General features: G+C 42.9%; 1 protein-coding gene across 1 annotated transcript; it reads right to left on the bottom strand.

Annotated features, from left to right (window-relative positions):
* Window positions 1-17,358: 17,358 nt before the first annotated feature.
* psmd14 (proteasome 26S subunit, non-ATPase 14) lies at window positions 17,359-21,308 on the bottom strand. Its single transcript, XM_058089108.1, has 11 exons — window positions 21,181-21,308; window positions 20,551-20,606; window positions 20,412-20,483; window positions 20,215-20,334; window positions 19,099-19,169; window positions 18,808-18,958; window positions 18,623-18,730; window positions 18,305-18,379; window positions 18,045-18,170; window positions 17,714-17,776; window positions 17,359-17,525 (listed from the first exon to the last, which is right to left on the bottom strand). The coding sequence occupies exons 2-11, from the start codon at window positions 20,596-20,598 to the stop codon at window positions 17,427-17,429; spliced, it is 933 nt and encodes a 310-aa protein (XP_057945091.1). The 5' UTR covers window positions 20,599-20,606; window positions 21,181-21,308; the 3' UTR covers window positions 17,359-17,426.
* Window positions 21,309-22,133: the final 825 nt, after the last annotated feature.

The following is a 22,133-nucleotide window of genomic DNA, read 5'->3' as shown; positions in this document are numbered from 1 at the left end:
GTAGTCTGCAGTGCATTGCTTATATGGGCTGGTACTATAATGTGGAGGAGGAGGAGGAGGAGAAGAGGAGGAGGGCTTCTGGTGCAATTTGACCCTCCCCTTTCAAGAAAAGAAAGAAAGCAAATGAAAAGTTTAGGGAAAGTGAAGAATGTAATTTGTGCAATTAAAAAAATAATGTTGCACTACAGAGGAGAACATCTCAAATAATGATCATATCAATATGTAAAAATATGTTATATCATTATATTATCTTTTAGATTTGCATTTTTCATTACTAGTTAGATTTAGACTTATGTTTATTTTGAGTTATTCTGCTTTATGTTACATTACATAATATTATTTTATTACTGCCACTATGGCCCCCACCTGTGGAACAGCCTGCCGGAGAGCCTCAGGACAGCGGAGACTGTTGATATTTAAAAAAAAAAGATTGAAGACACACCTTTTTAATCAGGCTTTTAACTAATATTTTTACACTTTTCTTATGTTTTTATCTTTTAGTCCTATTTTATGCTCTTTAACTCCAGTGTTTCCTCGGGGGGGTCCTCCACACTGGGGGCTGTGTCGGGTCTGCTGAGGGGGTGCCTTCCTTGGGTCCCTTCGACCCAGGCGGCTGGGTCCCCTTAATGTGGGGGTCCGCCCGTCTGTCGGAGTCGGGGGGCCCGGGTGCTGGTCCCCCGATGGCACGGCCTGCGGCTCCTCCCAGTGTGGACGGCCCCAAAGGTGGCGTTTCCTTGATCCTCAGTACCATGCAATGTCTCCCTACTGTGTGTGATTGTGTGTGTGTGTGTGTGTGTCTATTATGGAGGGTGGGAAGGAGGGGCTTTCTTTTGTTTCTTTGTTTTTTCCTTTTAATTGTGGTAATTGTTTTTAATTCTGAAAAGCGCTTTGTGCTGCATGTCTTTGCAGGAAAAGTGCTATACACATAAAGTTGATTTGATTACTATTAGATATTTATTGAAAGTTTGTAAATAACTGTAAAGTAACAAGCAAGGTTGAATATTTTTAATGCAACTGTGCCCGCAGACTTATCACAGCTCCACCATCAAACTAGATAAGACCTCCTATTGTGCACCAGCTGTGCAAAGATGTTATATTTGCACAATTACAATCTTTGTTACAGTTATAAAACATTTGATTCAAAGCACCCTATGAAAGCTACACTACATAGACTTGAGGACGAATGAATGACTGAAATAATTTGTTGTTGTTGATGAATGAGGAAAAGCCAAATCCCCAGACGAGGAGTGCAAACAAGCAGGCTTGTCCCTGTCCATGATGGGAAGTCAAAAGCAAACATGACTTTTCCTCAGACTGCCGGTTGACTCATGGCTCTGCACCAGTCCTTCCATCATTTCCTCTCTCAAACTGTTTGAACAATATGAGTTTCAAAACCACAGTGGCTGGTAAAAGTTTGTCAGAGGCGTTTATGCCCTGCACACACCCATTTTTAGCTCGCACACACACACACACATCTCTGCCACCTTGGGCACTCATCTCAGAGCTATAATCACCTGTAGAGGAAGTTTAATGAAAATAGAGAATATTAATTGTGATTATGCATAACAATGAGACAATATCAACTAATACTGTATTTTACTGTGTAGGATGAAACAAGTTACTGTATATCTAATCAGCAAATGTTTTTAAAGGGACCTAAAATTCGACTCATTTTGGGCCCTTTTGTATTGAGTTGTGGACTCCTATAGAGCAGCTACACACAAAACCAGCAGATCTTCCTAGATCTTCCAGAATCCACACCTATTCAGCTGTATTTCCAAAATGCTCTGTTTTTATTCATTCCACCCACGAGCTGCCCTCAGGCACGCCCACTCCAAAGAGTGATTGCCCCCTAAACCTAATAACTGGTGAGGCCTTGATTGCAGAAACAACTGCAATCAAGCATTTGGGATAACTTGCAATTAGTTTCTTACAACGATGTGGAGGAATTTTGGCCCACTCATCCTTCCAGGATTGTAATTCAGCCACATTGGAGGGTTTCCTTTTTAGGGTCATGCCACAGCATCTCAATATGATTCAGGTCAGGACTTTGAGTAGGCCAAGTCTTTATTTAGTTTTTCTTCAGCCATTCAGAGGTGGACTTGCTGGTGTGATTTGGTTCATTGTCCAGCTTGAGGTCACAAACAGATGCCTGGACATTCTCCTTCAAGATTTTTTGCTTGATAACAGAATTTATGTTTCCATTTATCACAACGTGTCTTCCAGTCCCTGAAGCACCAAACCAGCCCGAGACCATCACACTACCACCATATTTTACTACTGGTATGACGTTCTTTTACTGAAATGGAACATGACTTTTATGCCAGATTTAACTCTGCCATGGAGGCTGTTTTTGCTCAGTGTCCTTGTTATGATGGAGTCATGAACACTGACCTTAACTGAGGCAAGTGAGGCTTGCAGTTCTTTGGATGTTGTTGTGGGGTCTTTTGTGACCTTTTGGAAGAGTTGTCGCTGCTCGGTCATTTTGGTTGGCCGGCTACTCCTGGAAAGGTTCACCACTGTTTCAATGTTTTTAACACTTGTGGATAATGGCTCTCAATGTGGTTTGCTGGAGTCTCAAAGCTTTAGAAATGGATTTATAGATCTCATTTACGGAGAGTTTCACACAGAGCCATTGAGGCTTCCATTTTTGTCTTCCTTTGATGATAAAAAGCTTTATTTTAAAACTGCATTTTGTTTTCAGTTGTATTGTCATTTCAAAAATAAAACAGAAATCCGGAAGGTGGCAGACATTTCTTTCAAACCACTATATCATTAAAACATTACTTGGGTTGCGCCGCTGCTTCCACATTCACACGTTCATTTGATGAATTATGTGTGTAGAAACGGGGAGGAAAAGAAAGTAAAAGAACATCTAAATATTTGTACACACAAAGAGAAAAAGAGTTCTGACAAGAATGGTGCATTTGGGGGCATGATTTGGATTCCTGGCCTGGAAAGTATCAGTATCAGATTTATGGTGTGTCTTTTGTCCGAGCATCTGGAAGCTTGCCTGGTTTGTATCACTGTGGTTATCTGTATCGCTCCATGTAGCTGTTTTATGTTTAAAACATTCCTGTTCCAACAACAATTATGTCCGCCGTGCCTCTTTTCTCAACGGTTTTGCAGTTTAGTGGACTACAATATGATGAATGTGACACAAAAATATAGTGCTGTATGTATTTCAATATTAAATAATACAGAAATGTGATAGCAGCCACAATTATGAGCTGCAAAAGTTGTCATCAAAAATTGTTGAAATTGCATATACTTATCGTGCTGCATGTGCCTGCCTACATGCATTCTTATGCAAAAGGTGTCACTGAAGTGAATATTTATTAGGCTGCAAAACATATTTTGAGGTTGTCAGCATTCGCGCTGCTTCTCGTCATCTCTTTCATTTGAGTCAGTCTGGATTTTCTGCACAGGATGTGAAGGAGCATCTGTTGTTGATGTGTTGACGACAAAGGCTAGAGGTCTCTGAGAGCGGGCACAGCAGCAACATGACTAAGCACTTGCCTAAGATTCCACAACACTGTGCTACAATACAGAGTTACCATGGAAACCTGATTGAGAAAGTGACAATAAAGGTTATGACTGACAAATGATGGGCAGTGGTGGCAAAGGGGGAATGGACAGTAAATTACTCGCACGTTAAGACTGCTTGTAAGCATGATCTTACCGATATAAAACATGTTGTCACGAGCTGGCTTGCGAGCTTTAAAGTTCGACCCCAGGATGCAGAGAGCAGGACCAAAAGTGTAGGAACAATGGATTTAATGGCATTTAAGCAATGTGGACAGCAACCACAGGCAAACCAAAAACAAAGACAGCAACTACAGGCAAACCTAACAAAGACAATGAAGCCACAAACAAAAGAGCACACACCTGAACTAAATAGGGAGAGTGGAAATTAGAGACAGGTGTGTGAAATGAGTCAGAGAAAGCAGAAGGGAACAAGAAAGGAAGTAGTACCAAAATAAGGGCATGAAAACCAGAACAGAGGCAAAGAAGGAAACTAAGAGAGCTGTCACGAGGGGGTTAAGCCCGCTCGTGACAGTACCCCCCCCTCAAGGACGGATCCCAGACGTCCAAAAAGTCCACAGACCAAGAGGGATGGGAGGCGGGGGGACCGGAGGTGGGTTGCTGGCCGGACCTCTCCGGAGGTCGGCCAGGGTGGCAGGGCCACGCAGGAGGGCGGCCTGAAGGGTGAGCAGCCCGAAGGGAACCGGGCTCCTCTGGAGGACGCCCATGACGGCAGGCCCAGCAGAAGCCATGGATGGACCCCTCTGGGGGGCGGCCAGGGTGGTGGGCCTGGCAGGGGAGGCCAGCCCGCCGTGGAAGAGGTGGCGCCGGAGGAGGCGGCGTGGCGTCCCGCCGTGGAAGAGGTGGCGCCGGAGGAGGCGGCGTGGCGTCCCGCCGTGGAAGAGGTGGCGCCGGAGGAGGCGGCGTGGCGTCCCGCCGTGGCATCGGTGGCGCCGGAGGAGGAGGCGTGGCGTCCCGCCGTGGCATCGGTGGCGCCGGAGGAGGAGGCGTGGCGTCCCGCCGTGGCATCGGTGGCGCCGGAGGAGGAGGCGTGGCGTCCCGCCGTGGCATCGGTGACGCCGGAGGAGGAGGCGTGGCGTCCCGCCGTGGCATCGGTGACGCCGGAGGAGGAGGCGTGGCGTCCCGCGTTTGTATCGGTGACGCCGGAGGAGGAGGCGTGGCATCCCGCCGTGGTGTCGGTGACGCCGGAGGAGGAGGAGCGAGTCCTGGATCTTGGCTGGACTGTGGAGCAGAGGAACAGCAATGCGAGTCTTGGGCGAATGGTAACATACCGGACAGCACATCCCGGTTAGCTGCTATAACTGGTCGTGCTGGAGGTCCGGTGGGCTGTTCCTCCTCGGGCGACCAGCAGAGGGCATCATCCCCACACTCCACGGACAGGGTCTGATGTGCGTCCTCCGACGCACTGCTGGTCCTACTAGCCCCCCCTTCCGAAGGCGGATTCCAGACGCCGTATGCTGCTGGATGTGGAACCAGGGACGGGAGGAGGGGGACCTGGAGGAGGGTCTTGAGTTCAGCCCGCTCTGCTGCCCGGACCAGGTCTACAAGGGACCTCAGGCGGGGTTTGGGCTCTGGAGGGGTCTGGGGCATCAAGCCGCTGGACACGAGAGCCAGGGGATGCTGGGGCTTGGGGCTGCGCGGCTTGGGCACAGGAGGAATCCGGGGAGTCACGCCGCTTGGCACGGGAGCCAGGGTTTGGAGACCCTTGAGGCTGCGTGGCTTTGGGACTGGAGGAATCTGGGCCGTCATGCAGCTTGGCACGGGAGCCGGGGTTTGGGAACCCTTGAGACTGCGCGGCTTGGGGACAGGAGGAATCCGGGGCGTCACGCAGCATGGCACGGGAGCCGGGTTTTGGGAAACCTTGGAGCTGCGTGGCTTGGGCACTGGAGGAATCTGTGGCGCCACGCAGCTTGGCACGGGAGCCGGGGTTTGGGAACCCTTGGGGCTGCGTGGTTTGGGCACAGGAGGGGAACGTGTGCCGCGGTCCTCTTCGTGTTGCATGGGGGGCAACAGGGAATCTGAAACGGTAGGCGGCTGGGGCTCAGCGGGCTGTCGTAACGGGGGCACCATCAATAGTGGTGTGATGGGCCGGCACACAGAGACAGCATGGGGGGTTAATTCCGCCTTGGCGTGGCATGGCGTGGAGGAAGGGGGTGCCCTCACCTTACAGCCACGTGAACCTTTTGCGGAGGTCGGCCGAGACGTGCGTTGGCGTCTTGGTCGGATAGGCTTGTCCATTGCGGGACCCGGATACACCCACGCCGTGGGGATGAGCGTGCCGTCCGGCCCCCAAACCATATCCTCCAGCTCCTCCGGGGTAAACATGGTTGATTCGTTCTCCATGGCCTTGAAGATCTGCCAAGTCCAGAAATCGCTCTCCGCGAGGTCGTCTTGTGGTGGCTTCATTCTGTCACGAGCCGGCTTGCGAGCTTTAAAGTTCGACCCCAGGATGCAGAGAGCAGGACCAAAAGTGTAGGAACAATGGATTTAATGGCATTTAAGCAATGTGGACAGCAACCACAGGCAAACCAAAAACAAAGACAGCAACTACAGGCAAACCTAACAAAGACAATGAAGCCACAAACAAAAGAGCACACACCTGAACTAAATAGGGAGAGTGGAAATTAGAGACAGGTGTGTGAAATGAGTCAGAGAAAGCAGAAGGGAACAAGAAAGGAAGTAGTACCAAAATAAGGGCATGAAAACCAGAACAGAGGCAAAGAAGGAAACTAAGAGAGCTGTCACGAGGGGGTTAAGCCCGCTCGTGACACATGTGTCTTTTTGTAGTACACTGGGGAGCAAAAGTGCTTTTTAAAAGAATAAAATGTTCTGTTGTACAACATGTGTTAGTTGTTTAACCGTTGTTGTGGCACAGCTAGGTTGTCCTATTTTCACTGTAATTAAAAATATGGCTCCTATATCCGTAGGAGGCCTCAGAACCTGCAATGTGCATAAATATAGTGAAATAATAATCCATCCGTGTGATGGACTATATACCCACTAATCCCAACAAGAAAAGGCAGTCTGTCTGTTAGTCCTCACTGCCATCTCAGAATCTGGTGTTGTCCCGGACTGGAAGCAAGGACTTCTTGTTCTTCTCTCCAAGAACCAGCAACCTTAGCAGTCTGTGCTAAGGTAGCAGTCTGTGCTCTCATGGGCCACATCCTTTTAACTGTGCAGCCATCTATGATGTTTGAAGTCTTTTGAGTGTTTAAAGAAGAGAAAAAATTCAGAAAATATTAATGCCTGTCTGAGTGTCTGTAAGAAAAACATATATAATAATTATAATAATTGACTACTTGTGGGGGCGGCACGATGGTCAAGTGGTTAGCGCGCAGACCTCACAGCTAGGAGACCAGGGTTCAATTCCACCCTCGGCCATCTCTGTGTGGAGTTTGCATGTTCTCCCCGTGCATGCGTGGGTTTTCTCCGGGTACTCCGGTTTCCTCCCACATTCCAAAAACATGCTAGGTTAATTGGTGACTCCAAATTGTCCATAGGTATGAATGTGAGTGTGAATGGTTGTTTGTCTATATGTGCCCTGTGTTTGGCTGGCGACCAGTCCGGGGTGTACCCCGCCTCTCGCCCGAAGACAGCTGGGATAGGCTCCAGCACCCCATGAGGAAAAAGCGGTAGAAAATGAATGAATGAATGACTACTTGTGGGTTGTTTTGGGAACCTATCCCCTGCAAAGTTGTATTTGACACTGATTTCTTTCATTTTTGTTTTATATCAGAAATATATATTCATAATTCTGCACACTAATCTTCATGCACACTTACTGTACTCAGGATGAGACATGTTGGACTGAACAAGAGCACTGTAGTTCAATAATAAAAAGAACACTATAAATAAATATGTGCACACAGTGTAGGCTATAAACCAACCATTAAAGGCTACAGACTGGGAGATTGAGTATTTAAGAAGTCCAGGCTGCCAATGCTTTCATTTTTTAACACATCGTGCAGGAAAGCGGAATTAAAAGCTTTTTTTTTTACTTTTTAGGCCAAAGAACAAAGGCCCAAAGACCAAATTTTACAAAATGTGTTTTGGAAGAAGCATACTAAAAAAAAATGTGTCCTGCAATTGCTTTCTAATGATGCACACACAGTTTCCATGTCGGGTGGGAAGTATCATTAACTGAGTACCTCCTGTCACCATCGCCCTTAGTCCAGCATCACCGTTAGTCACTCAATCCTGTCTAGACACAGTGAGAGTGTCAACTCACCTGGGGCACTGGAGGAGGGCCCATAGAGAGGCGAGGTCTGCCTGCCTCATCTCAGGTGAAGTCAGTATCATTTCGGGAAATATGGGAGCCACCAATCTTTAGGATTTTAGGATCTTTTGTCGATTGAAGCCTCAAGCTTGTGGTTTCACCCTGATTAGGGAAAGTTCTGGATGGGTAGGTAAGGTAATGGATTAGAGTGCTCAATTACACTGCCCCACACACTGTCAGAAATTTCCAGAAATGTACATAAATACACTCTTGCACCAACACAGACGTTGACGTCTCGGTCACCCACTCAAGGCTCTTGTAAAGGAACCATGAATAATAGAAACACCACAGTTTTTCATTCCCACTTCACCAGAATCCATCACCTTGCAGACACACTTGTGTTAGTGTTCTGTTTTAACACCACCATTCCATAGCACCCGTGCCAGCGGGAGCACAGCTTGGCTGGGGAGGCTTGAATCACAGGGTGAGTAGGTGGGGCGGAGGGGGGGTGTTGATGATGGATGAAGAGCCGGTGTGCTGAGTGAAGCATGGGTCACAGTTCACACCCACACAATGATTTGCTGGTGGCTGGCCGGAGGTGTACAATGGCGCTGTTTCAGTTTTCGTATGAAGGTGACAATGTGGGTGCTGTAAGTGTGTAAAGGCCTTGATATGAACAGCCAGTGCTGATGTTAGATTCTGCAGTGCCAACTTTTTACACAGGAGTACTGTGCAGTTAAGTTCAAAATGAAAACTGCAGTTTGACAGAAGTGGACTAAGAAAATCAAATAAGAATTAAATCTTCTTTACCGCTTATCTTTTTCTGTGTCACATATAGCCTGTCAATAGCCAATCACAGCACGACTTTGACATGGCCAATCCAATACTGAGTCTAATACTGAGTCAAATTCAGGCCGGCATTGATAATACCAATCCAAACCAATAGTGGTATATTTCAAACCATTGCATGGCTCATAGCATAAAAATACATCAGAGTATTTTTTTTTATTTAAAACTCTGAAGTACAATATATTGATGTAGCAGCGAGATTTGCAAAATTGTCAAGCTAGTATACAACAACAGAAAAGACAGAGGACAAAATAATATAAAATATATGACAAAAACAGACTGGGATTAATTAACGGAGGAGTCTTCTTCTTTCTCTTTGGGCTTTTCCCTTCAGGGGTCACCACAACAAATCAATCTCCTCCATCCAACCCTGTCTTCTGCATCTGTCTCTCTCACACCAACTACCTGATCCTATCCATCCTGGTCACTCCCAATGAGAACCTCAGCACCCTCATCTCTGCTACCTCCAGTTCTGCTTCCTGTCTTTTCCTCAGTGGCAATGTCTCCAGACCAAACAACATCACTGGTCTCACCACAGTTTTGTATACGTTCATTAACGGAGGAGTCTTCTTCTTTCTCTTTAGGCTTTTCCCTTCAGGGGTCACCACAGCAAACCAATCTCCTCCATCCAACCCTGTCTTCTGCATCTGTCTCTCTCACACCAACTACCCTCATGTGCTCCTTCACTACATCCATAAACCTCCTCTTTGGTCTTCCTCTACGCCTCAGAATCAGAATCAGAAAAGGGTTTATTGCCAGGTACGATCAAACACATACTAGGAATTTGTTTTGGTGAAGTAGGTGCATACACATCTATTAAAAAAGAATGAAAAATACAAAATATACAGAATACACAGTATAAATATATGTACACAGTCTGTTTTTTGTTTGTTATTCCGAAAGTGCAGTCTGATTGTTTTTCACAAGAGTCCAAACTGGGCGTTAATGTAACGCATATAGTGAAAGTGTCAAAGTGGCAGGGTGAGGCAGGGGTGGGGTGTGAAGAGTGTCGGGGGGGTTCCAAACCTTGTTGATGAGGCCGACCTGGCAGCTCTAAACGCAGCATCCTTCTATGAATATGCTCACTATCTCTCCTCTGGACACGTCCCAACCATCTCAATCTGGCCTCTCACGGCCTCTAACATGTAATGTCCCTCTAATGTACTCCTTCCTGATCCTATCCATCCTGGTCACTCCCAATGAGAACCTCAGCACCCTCATCTCTGCTACCTCCAGTTCTGCTTCCTGTCTTTTCCTCAGTGGCAATGCCTCTAGACCAAACAACATCACTAGTCTCACCACAGTTTTGTATACGTTCATTAACAGATGAGTGTTTCCGCATTAAGGGGTGGCACGCGGTTGAGTGGTTAGACCTCACAGCTAGGAGACCAGGGTTCAATTCCACCCTTGGCCATCTCTGTGTGGAGTTTGCATGTTCTCCCCGTGCATGCGTGGGTTTTCTCCGGGTACTCCGCTTTCCTCCCACATTCCAAAAACATGCTAGGTTAATTGGCGACTCCAAATTGTCCATAGGTATGAATGTGAGTGTGAATGGTTGTTTGTCTATATGTGCCCTGTGATTGGCTGGCGACCAGTCCAGAGTGTACCCCGCCTCTCGCCCAAAGACAGCTGGGATAGGCTCCAGCACCCCCCGCGACCCTCGTGAGGAAAAGCGGTAGAAAATGAATGAATGAATGAATCTCTATGAAGGTGTTATATCTGATGAGTCATCCTGTCGCAATTAAACGACTGATGCTCGCTAAGCTTCATGGATCCACTGGGAGCGGCAGACTTAAAACAACAGGTTTTGGTGAGCATGTGATTTTTTTCTCTAAAATAACTAAAGTCACTCGTAATACCTGTCAAGCATGGAAATAATAATGTTTTGGCATAAAGGGAAGCAGTTACATCCCAGCAGTCTCATCAAATAGCAACGTCACATGGGTGAGATTATCACCACCATTTCACCACCCCCGTGTTCCGATACACTACCTTTTTTGGTCTCGTTCTTTTCTCTCCCTTCAGCTTCTTGTGGAACTGACGTGATGTGCTAGCGTGATGTTGTCTTAGGGAAATGTCAGAATGCTCTGCAGTCCGTATCGCAGTCAAACTTGAATCTGGCTTTTAACAGTTTATAGTACATGTTGGATTTCACTGATGAATAGTTATTGGGCTTCAACAACCCAGTCCAGGTTGACCGTGACTCACATGAGTGGCGATGCAGCTAAGAAAAAAAAAGCATACCCTAACAATGAGAGAATGAGTCATGGCCTGCTGGAGCACAGACATTATTGCATTACATGACTTCCCAGCAGAATACTATTGTGCATGGAGAAAGCATTAGGTACGTGCAAAAAAAAAAGAGAGCGGACTTACATGTCTAATACAGCACATGGTCTTGGAAACCATCAAGAAATCATCTCGCACCAGAGCTGGAATTACTGGGTGTATCATTACTCAGTAGTTCCAGTAAGTGTCTGATCTGTGCTGCGTTTACGAGAAAATTCAACAATCCGACAATTGACAGCACCGCTTGAAAAATTGACACTGGCACTCAATGAGACACCTCATAGCTACTTATGACCTCTGACTCAGAATGACTTCAGGTCACGCATGACAAACTGTCAGCTGGGGCTCACTCTGCAATTTTGACTTTGACATTGTTGATGTTCCCAGGAAACGAGCGTGGCGTCATCACACATGTGCACACATGTGTGTCTATCTGTTTTTCCACTGGTTTAACAATCCGAATTAAATGGTTCTTGGTCCCCTGAGGGCGTCCATCAGATATCATCAGGCAGACATAAGTCAGCCAAATTGGCTGGAACATATTCACGTTTGCACATTCTAGAGGTTTATGCAATATGTTGTTAGCTCCTTGTGTGGCTCACTGGAGAGTATGAGCCAACGGTATGTGTGAAGTGTACATACAGGTAAAGAAAGTTGCATATCAGTGATTTACCACAACGCACAGCTTCCCCGATATACATACACTTTATCATGTTGAACTGTACTTGAACTACTGAAGCCACAACAAAAATCTGGCACCTTGTAAGAATAGATTTTTAGTAATTATGCAGGAGCCTGCCCTAGCTGACTTGGGGTGAAAGGCATACTACTGGTGTTCACTGGTTATCAACTGTCAAAGTCAACTATGTTGCATTACCAATGGCCTATTTAAATATGTTCATCATGAGGGGTGAAAAGAGTACTAAAATACTGGGGTAAAAAGTAAGTAGCAGTAAAAATACAGATCTTAAAATGCACTCAAGTAAAAAAAAAAAAAAAAGATTTGAAATCTACTCAGAATAAGAGGGTTATGAGTAAAGAGGAAGAAAGGAAATGGTGGTACAGGTCTACAATATCTTTGATTTAAAGTGCACAGTTTCCTGTCCATCATTCACTACAGTTTCCAGCTGCCTTTTCCCATGTGTTTCTATTATAGTTTTTTTTTTAATACTGAGTAAATGAAAAGGGAAAAAGTAAAAAAGTACAAATAAAAAAGAAAAAAACTGTGGCGTTTCCACCTCTGTGTAACAGATAATGAAAGGTGATTGTGAAAGTTGATGTTTGTTGTGGAGATGCTCTGGTCAGCAACGAGTGTCAAGAGGGAAGTGTGAAGGTTTTGCTCCAGATGAGACACCACATTGTTGGACTGTGTCGACTAAAAACAGGAAGTAAAAGTTGTATACTATAAATTTCATACAAGCAATGCATGATCAGCAGGTATTTGCCCTCAAGTCATATTTCTCCTGGTGGTGTTCAAGATTCTTTGCTAAATATAAGTATGAAGAGTCTTGAACCAGTCATGATGTGCTATACGTATATATCACTATATTGACACTTGCTATGGTACCCATTATGTCATTAAAATCTAAATAAAAATCAATAAATAAATCAATAAATAAATAAAAGGGGCAGCACGGCGGTCGAGTGGTTAGCTCGCAGACCTCACAGCTAGGAGACCAGGGTTAAATTCCACCCTCTGCCATCTCTGTGTGGAATTTGCATGTTCTCCCCGTGCATGCGTGGGTTTTCTCCGTGTACTCCGGTTTCCTCCCACATTCCAAAAACATGCTAGGTTAATTGGCGACTCCAAATTGTCCATAGGTATGAATGTGAGTGTGAATGGTTGTCTGTTGTGCCCTGTGATTGGCTGGCAACCAGTCCAGGGTGTACACCGCCTCTCGCCCAAAGACAGCTGGGATAGGCTCCAGCACAAAGCGGTAGAAAATGAATGAATGAATGAATTAAAAAATTTAAAAAAAGAAAAACAAACTGTATTATGGAAAGCAGGAAGTGAACAAATGTAACAGTTACTGATTGTAAAAGTACCAGATGGAGGGGTAGGATTTAATAAGCTTTGCTTCTTCCTACTCCTTTTGGACATGTGGAACTGTGAACTGATTATGGGATGCATTCAATTGTAATCTGATGCATGTTCAAATGAAATAAAACCATTACCATTACCAGATTCCACTGTAAATGATGATGATGATGATGATGGCTTGTTGAGGAATGGTGGAGACAGGGATCTGACCATTTCTGAGCCTGGTGATGTCATAATATGCACATGAGGTGAGTGAATTTGCTCCCTAACATGCATTTGTTTGGTTTGTGAAAGGAAGCTGGATCCCCAACAACATGATTACAATAGTACATTGTTTTAGTGCAGCACACACTATTTTTGATGACTTTGAACTACACTCTCACACACCTACTCACCCCTCCACACGGGCTCTCTGCTGGGGTGGAAATTTTTGGCATGGTGACATCATAATTCCGAGACCATGGGGATGAAATTAGCATGTGGATGAAGTGGACATGTAGTCCTGGGCAACAGGAAATATCAAAATACCAGACATGCTGTTACCGTCATTACTGGTCAACTGTAAAAGCCACAATAGTGGAAACAGACAGAGTAGAAAAAGTTAAACGTGAATTTATCTCATCTGCAATTACAAACCATGCTTTTTTTTTTTTTTAACTTGACCTTCCATCAATCCATTATCTGTCATTTGGCAAACATCAGTGAGGGGGCTCTGGCAGGAGGCGGGGAGCTGGTGTGTTTATCTGTGCTTTGAGTGATAAGAGTTTCTGGTAAATTCTTTGCTTTGACTTGCGTGCAGATAGGAAGCATATGGTCGCATTGCGTAACAGACAAAAGGAGAAAATGTGAGGGAATGATTCAATACAATTGTAAAAACTGCAGCGGTGTGTGACTGGTAACTACACACTTAATTAATTTCCCTGGAAAAACAAATGTGCATTGTTTTTTTCTTTTCCAGGAATGTGTTGTTAAATAGAGTTAGGAGTTACATTGCTGATGCTCAATATGCATGCATTACACATGTGCGCTGTATGGCGGTCGAGTGGTTAGCGCACAGACCTCACAGCTAGGAGGACCAGGGTTCAATTCCACCCTCGGCCATCTCTGTGTGGAGTTTGCATGTTCTTCCTGGGTTTTCTCCGGGTACTCCGGTTTCCTCCCACATTCCAAAAACATGCTAGGTTAATTGGCGACTCCAAATCGTCCATAGGTATGAATGTGAGTGTGAATGGTTGTTTGTCTATATGTGCCCTATGATTGGCTGGTGACCAGTCCACGGTGTACCCTCGCCTGAAGACAGCTGGGATAGGCTCCAGCACCCCCCGTGACCCTCGTGAGGAAAAAGCGGTAGAAAATGAATGAATGTAGTAGCATCCATTAACTACATATTGATATTGTCAATGAGAACAAGCCATTATTATTGACAAGACACTGAAATACTTAAACTCCACCTGGGGCAGGACCTCATTCCCAACCCGGAGGGAGCACTCCACCTCAGATTTGGAGGTACTGAGTCTCATCCCAGTATACACCTGAAGAGGCCATCAGGACCACATCGTCTGCAAATAGCAGAGATGAGATCCTAAGGCCCCCGAACCGGACTCCCTTGACGCCTTCACTGCACCTAGAAATTCTGTCCATAAAAATTATGAACAGAATCGGTGACAAAGGGCATTCTTGGCGGAGATCAACATTCACCGGAAACAGGCTCGACTTTTTGTGAGATATTTCAAGTCCTGCAAGAACAATTTGCATTCTCCCCCATGTTAAGACCCACACTTACAACAAAGCAGTAATGGTCTCCGTTTCTCCTGTTGTAGATAAAAGTACTTGGCAGAATCTATGCTGCAGGTCCCAGCTGCCCTTCAATTGTATGCTTAGCTCAGCAGAAGAATTGAGAGAGAATGTTCGCAGGTAAAGGGCAGAAAAGGGAGTCAAACTACGTCCAATTGATGCACATTAAACTGGCCTTAAGGAAAGGTCAACAGTTAAAGCGAAGATTTCGAGTAAATGTGGAATGCTTTGCAAGGGGGACAAAAATATTAACATGAAATGCGCTCTATGTGAAGGTTCATAACAGGGGACATGTTATCGTCCATTCATAAACACACGTAAGATAAAGGATCTGTGGTCTCAAGCAGACTTGGTCCTGTCCTTGGTCCTTCCTGTCTCTTGAGACTGCCCAGCAGAAGGAGGCGTCCTCACGCTCCGCTGTCGGTCCCTCATTGGGTTGAGAGCGGGGTTGCCAGGGGTGGCCCTTGGGGTCCCAGGTGGTCTGGGCTATCAAGCAACAAATTTTATCACACTTCATCACACACATGCATAGTCTGTTTTCAGCACCTTTTAGCCACAGTATATTATGATATTAACTGCCTTCATGGATAGACATCCTGGATTCAATCCAACAGGTCAGTGTAAACCATTTAGCAGACCCTGTGTTGAAACCATCTGTTTTTGTTTAGCATTACTTCACAAGGCAATAAATCACTTTCTCATGGTGGGTTTTTTTACGTCTTACGTCAGTTTCTGCAGGGAAATCATTCATTGTCAGACTCGTTGAATGTCTGCATAGTGATTGTTTACAACTGATTAACACTTATAGTTGGCTTTCAACAACATAAAGAGGAAAGTTTGCTGTGTGGCACAGTGGAAAAAAATTGTATTTGTTGATAACTTTGGCCGGATAACGTCTTTCATTGTTTCATTGTGGGAATTTGTTAGGAAATCCAGATGATAATCACAACATTGGTGTTTTCTATGTATTTTATTATTCTACTTTCAGGAGGTTTGTTCAGACTTGTGTCCTCCATGTTTTGTTTTTGTTAAAGCAATACCATTAATCTCAAACCCATAGAGATACCATTGTGTTGCAGGTGTATTATGAGAACATATGGCATGACTTCACTTTTCAATTCAGGCTGTATCTTATCTCTGGGAGACATCTGCAGGAATCTTCATGGGGATTGGTCGTATCTAAGAAAGTCTTTCTGATTTCAGCAGCTTAGAATGATAATACCACGATGATTCAGCACTTTTAGCACACAACAGAGGTTAAAGAAAACAGAGTTTTTAAGTTTTAGAATGTAGCCAATATTTTCAGGAAAAATGTGCCCTATAAATCTGCAAGAAACATTATTGTGCATGACATCCCAAATTTTTCGGCAACTCGGTAACTGTCAAAGGATTAATGCTGTGGGTGTTTTGCTTTTCTTTTGGCTTTATGGAAACACCAAATCAAAAAGCCACCCACACGGCAGCCTCGCGGGGATTACATCATATACAGCAGAGTGCTCTAATGTCGATCAATTTAATGGCCCTATATAAAATAAAACCAGGGCATTTTCATCACTTCATCACAGCCAGGACAGAATGTGAAAACAGGTCATGTCCTGGCAAAACAGGACTTTTGACCACCCTAAACTAATACAAATGACAGAATATATTAACCTTTTTTTTCGGCTTGAAGATTATAAGAGGGCCCTTGAAAAAAAGTTCTCTCCTGTAAGGGATTCATGGTTAAAAAAAAAAAAACATCGAGAACCTCTGCAGAGTACAGTTTCATATTAAAATGTTGCTCAACATGGGTGTCATGGAGCTTCAGCTACTGTATAGTTCAGATTTTTAAGCAGTGTTTTTTTAATTATTATCCACATAAAATTGGATAACATGTGATAATTTAAGGTTTTGTTCTTGAACAAAAATGATGTAACCGTAAAGCCTTTGGATAAATGGCAGATGACCACGTTTGTCCTGGCTCTCTTGTTAGGACATACTGGAAAGGGAGGAGAAAGAAGGCATGTTCTTGTTGGGATTTTTAAAGGAAAGTATAATAATTCTTTAGGAATTTACATGAATCACCACCTTTAATTTATCAATGAGACCATTGATTAGATTCAGTTGGCATCCTAGTGATCCTGCAAGGGATCCATTACAAGGGAATAGAAATGGCATTTTACTATAAGTGATGGCTGTAAGCTTAAAGACCTAAGAACTATTCAGCAACATTGAAGTTGAAAAGCTAAAGGAGAAAGGAGACACTGTGATGGTCACAGCAGTGGCATGGAAATGCCAACACATTGTTATTGCACTGCATGCTGTGACAAAGAGGGTGGTGTCAAAACAAAACAAAAAAAAATGTGTGTGTGTGTGTGTGTGCAATGCAGTCAATTGTGTCAGGACATTGCTGCAAATCACCTTTGCCTGATGGAATGTTCTCCCAGTTTATTCAGGAGCGATTATTCTCAGCCAATGCGATTTGATTTGTTGAAAATAAAACAATGACCTCTGAGCAGTTTACAAAAGAAATTCTGCCTTGATGGCAGATGAGCGACTCTGATAATACACAGCCCCCAGGGGATACAGCTAATGCATGAGATTTTTCGTATTAAAAACCCTCAATAAAAGATGAAGTCAGTCATCATCTATACATACATTTATTTTATATAAAAGGAAAAAAATGGTTGTATTTATTAACAGTTATAAACATCACTGGAAAACGACAGTGTCCAACATGGCGGCAAGACACTGGACAATGTTAGATGTCATTAACACGTCTACGTGCTCTTCCAGGTGCCTCTTGGGATCCTACGGGAGAGACACAAAGATGTCATTCACTACTAAACGATATATATATATATATATATATATATATATATATATATATATATACATAAAAAATAAAAAAATAAAAAGTGAGGATCTGCTGTAATACAATTGTCTTAAATTATCATATAAAGTGGAATGATCTATTCCAACTAAGAACAAAATGTTACCTGTTTGCCAACGTTCTTGATTGCCAGCTGTTCTGGTGTCATTTTGTCTTCTTCTTCAACAGCCTAAGCGGGGAAAGGGAAAGTTTTACCAGCTTTTTGAGTCATCCCAAACTTCTTTCAGGGCTCACTTCCAAATGTGCAAACCTCATTATCTGAAACTTTGGCATCGTTTGAAACGAGAATACAACATTCTAACTACATTTGTAGGTCAGAAAAGAGGAAGAGGCATAATAGGTCCCCTTTAAATTCCTTTCTAATATGTGTATTTTATATGAAGTATTTCATTTTATTCGTATCTGCCTATTAATCAAAGAAAAAGAAAGCCTATTACCTTGTTGTAGTTCTTAGCTAGTTCCAGCATTTCCTTGACAATGGTTTCATTCAGTTTGCAGTGCTCGCTGTAATCCTGAAGGGTGAGACCTTCCATCCAACTCTTTTTATGCAAGTTCAGCAGCATCTGTAGGAAAGCCAGTCAGTTTTTTTTCCTCTCGTGTGGATGGAGATTTTTTTTCGCCAATAATGTACCAGAGTGGGAGAAATGCGTGTATCTAAAAACATCCATGTTTGTGTGGACATGGCCAAGGGTCATACCTTTTGCTCCAACTCATTTTTCCTGTAATTAATGGTGATTGAGTAGTAGTGTCTGTTCAGTCCATGAATCAGAGCCTGAATATCAGGGAAATGAGAAGTACATATATAATTGGAAATACATGACAAATAATAGAATTCATATTTTAATCACTCACTAATAATCAACCATCAACAAGAAAAAATAAAGTAAATGTGTTTGTTTAAGGTCATGACTCCTTCAGGTCATGGTCACTTGTTAAACTGTGTTAAATTCCGATGGAGTCTTTGTATACTTAACACAATTATTGGGCTATTATGAAGGAATTAGTCTTGTGTTACCTGGATTGAGGGTTTGTTCAGATGACCCAGATTTGATGTGGTTTGTCTTGGTTCATGACCCAGCACCATCATATTGGCATTGATCAGTCTGAAGGCATCAATGACAACCTGGAAAGGAATTTGTGCAGATTTTTATATGGTTCAAAATAAGAGTGCCGTCGTATAATGCTTAAACGCATCCGCACCTTTCCTTTGACACTCTGAATGGGATCCACCACCACTGCAACAGCTCTCTCTGACAGCGCCTCAAAGCTCTGCTGGGTGTTGATGTCCACCCCAGATAACCAGCAGCCAAAACCAGGGTGACTGTGGTACCAACCCACCACCATCTCGGGCCTGATGAGCAGTGGACAGGCGTGTGTACAGCTAAATAACTAATAACCCCAACCGGAATTTAGCAACATCCCTGCTCAATTATGAGTTTATGATACTACTACACTATATCAGTGCATGTGAACACTGAACAGATGTCTTACCTGCCGGTCTGCTTGAGCATGTCCAACATCTTAGCTTGGAATACAGGATCCACTGCCTCCACACTCACACCCTGTGTGCCAAAACATAGTTGAATGTTTAATTCATCACCACACATTGACATTGTAAATACAGCGAAAACTCTAAAGTTCAACTAAAGAGACATCAACAAAGCTTGCAAGTCCTCAGCAAGCATTATCAGTATATTAACTCGTAACTGTGTTTTTTTGTACTGCTTATACTATGTGACTCTTATTCCAAGAGATGGATCTGCCTCAACAAGTTGTGTTAAGAGAAGGATAAGAATGTACACTAGTAGTTACACAATGGAAAACAGCATGACTCTAGCATCACCACTTTTGTTTTTACATTTTACTATTAAAAGTAGCTCTTTTACACTTGCTTGTATGTTGCATGTGAGGTACATAATATCACCTTCACATGACACCTTTATTGTAGGTTTATTAAAACAGTGTTTTATTGTCTGAACATTTCATTAATACAAGTGCTTAATTTTTATCTTTAATAGTTGTGCAGTTTGATTTGAAACCAACATTGTAAATTACAGTTGTCCCTTGCGGCGTCATTTTATCATGGTTTTTCATATATCTATTAATAAATGATGCTGAATACAGCCCATTGTTAATTTAAAATTTAGGAATTTACGCAAACTACATTTTTGCCCAAATAAAGCATTTTCAAGCATAAAATGGCTAAATTAACTAATATAAAAATACAAGGCATCATTTGTGAATGTAGTCACATTCACATTGGTCACTAGATGTCAGTAATTGCTCACTAAGACAAGCACCAGAATTTATTGAAGGTTTAAATTATCACACTATAGGAAATTTAAAATAATAATAATTCATATTTTAATAATATTCAATTGATAAATGAGGGATCCTACTTGGTGAAAATTCACTGTTCATTGTTGTATTTTGAAAGATTTATGGTGGCATAAATTGGACTCTGCACATTATTTCTATTTCTAATATTTCCCAAGTGGAAACCTGTCTAAAAATAGTAACAAATCAGAGGTTGATCAGCTTCCCATAATGGATTGTGTTCAATTGTAGAGGTTCCTATGTACTTAGTGTAGTACTATAAATACATACGGTTCCAGACTGGGGCATGGCAAACACATCGATAACTCGCACTGTGTAGTCATCAACAAATTCTCCCAGCATCAATCCCATGACTTCCATTGGAACACCCGCACGTCCATGCTTCAACATCTAAACATGACAACAACAGTGGTCACAGAACAGTATATAACATTGTTAAAATAAGTTCAGATGTAGGTGGCACGCACCTTGAGCAGTGCCAAAGATGAAATATAGACTTGCTCCGCTGTGTCCACAGCTGGTGCATCTGTTGGGGGGCCCTGAGCAAAGTAGATTTTCACAAGTCAATTATAACATTTCTTGAAACTATGAGTACAACTTTGATACCTGGCCAAGCCCTGGCATTCCACCTCCAAGTCTCAACAGACGGTCCATGTCAGGATCTGTTACACAATACACATTCAGGTGTAAAAATACTTTAAGTAGATCATGAACACCACTTGACAAAATAGGTAGTATGCCTCAAATAAGGCTTCACCACTATAATGTGTTATATGCTAATTGCATGTTTGATTATGGAAAAAGTATAGCATGGGAGCGCTAGTATAATCAATTATAAGTGAATACTATGTCTTTATTAAGGAACAACATTTACAGAACACTATTATAGAATCTTAATATTTAACATAATATTTGCCGGTTAGCATTACTTAGCATGATTTGGCAAATCTAACCGCACTTCACAACGGTATGCGGACAACCACAGATTACGACTGAAACATTCAAATTCGAAATATATGAGCTGTGTTAAATATTATATATGTATTCGGTTCAATCGCTACCCCATATAAAGTACCAAGTAACGCTATCATCCACACCGTTTACGGTAGCGTTCTGTTAGCATGCTCATCAGGCTAGCCTCTGCCATCTCGCAAAAGCGACAAATGACTTACAGATTCCAATTGCACCAAATTTAATGAATGCACATATTCGTATATATGACCTCGCTTTATTTACCTTTTGGTTGTCAGCTTTAAGAGATAACAGACCGCCTTAATGCAGAAAAGCTAATCAGCTCGACTGCCTACAATGAATCAGCCAGAATGTTTTAGATAGAACTGCTTCCGTCGCAAAAATGACGTCACATATCAGCTTCTTGTAATTGCAAAGACCAGACACAAAAGGGCGCTACATTCATTTTTGGTTAGTAATGCCCTAACATCCCAATATGCAATATTGTCGTATGCACGGTGGGGCGCTGGAGGAATGACATTCTCTGGATAACTTTAAGGACATGTATGATGGTGGTTTGCTGGTACCACTGTTTTCATATTTCTGCAACATTTGAAACATTTTCCATCCATTCATTCGTTTTCATAAGGATGGTGGGTGAACTGGGACCTATTTCACCTGGCATTAGGAGGTAGATGGTGTAGACTGGTCACTAATTAACTGGTCATGATGGAAAATGCAAAACAAATAATAACATAAAATAAGTATTTATATTTTTCTATTGAACTGTAATATAATTTATTTATTTATATAATATAGTTTATGTGTATGATTCCAGTCGGTTTTAACATTTCCTTAAGTAAAAATTGTTAAATTTGGCTTCTCAGCTTACTGGCCAAGGACTAAATGGATAATGACTTGGTTCATGGTGCCTGCCAGTTTCTGTTTGTCAGCATGTAATATAGTGTTGCAGAAATATTTATTATACACCATGACTTCCTACAGTCTTTATGATGTATTTAATAGAAGTGTGACATCATGATCGTCACACAATAAAATGCATAGAAATGTCATACGGGATGCACTTGCAGCACTTTTCATCCTGAAGGGTTCAGGCTTGTGTGAGCTGGAAGGTGCTTGTCACTGCCGTCTTTGCACAGAGGAAAAGGTCCATCAATTTTGTTTTTTGTTTTTCTTTCTGACAGTGCTAATTAAAAGAAATTTAAATGCATTCAATT

The sequence above is a fragment of the Doryrhamphus excisus genome, chromosome 12, assembly GCF_030265055.1.
Source record: "Doryrhamphus excisus isolate RoL2022-K1 chromosome 12, RoL_Dexc_1.0, whole genome shotgun sequence".
In the NCBI taxonomy this organism is placed as follows: domain Eukaryota; kingdom Metazoa; phylum Chordata; class Actinopteri; order Syngnathiformes; family Syngnathidae; genus Doryrhamphus; species Doryrhamphus excisus.
The sequence above is the reverse complement of the archived record's forward strand: the minus strand, read 5'-3'. Positions and strand labels throughout refer to the sequence as shown.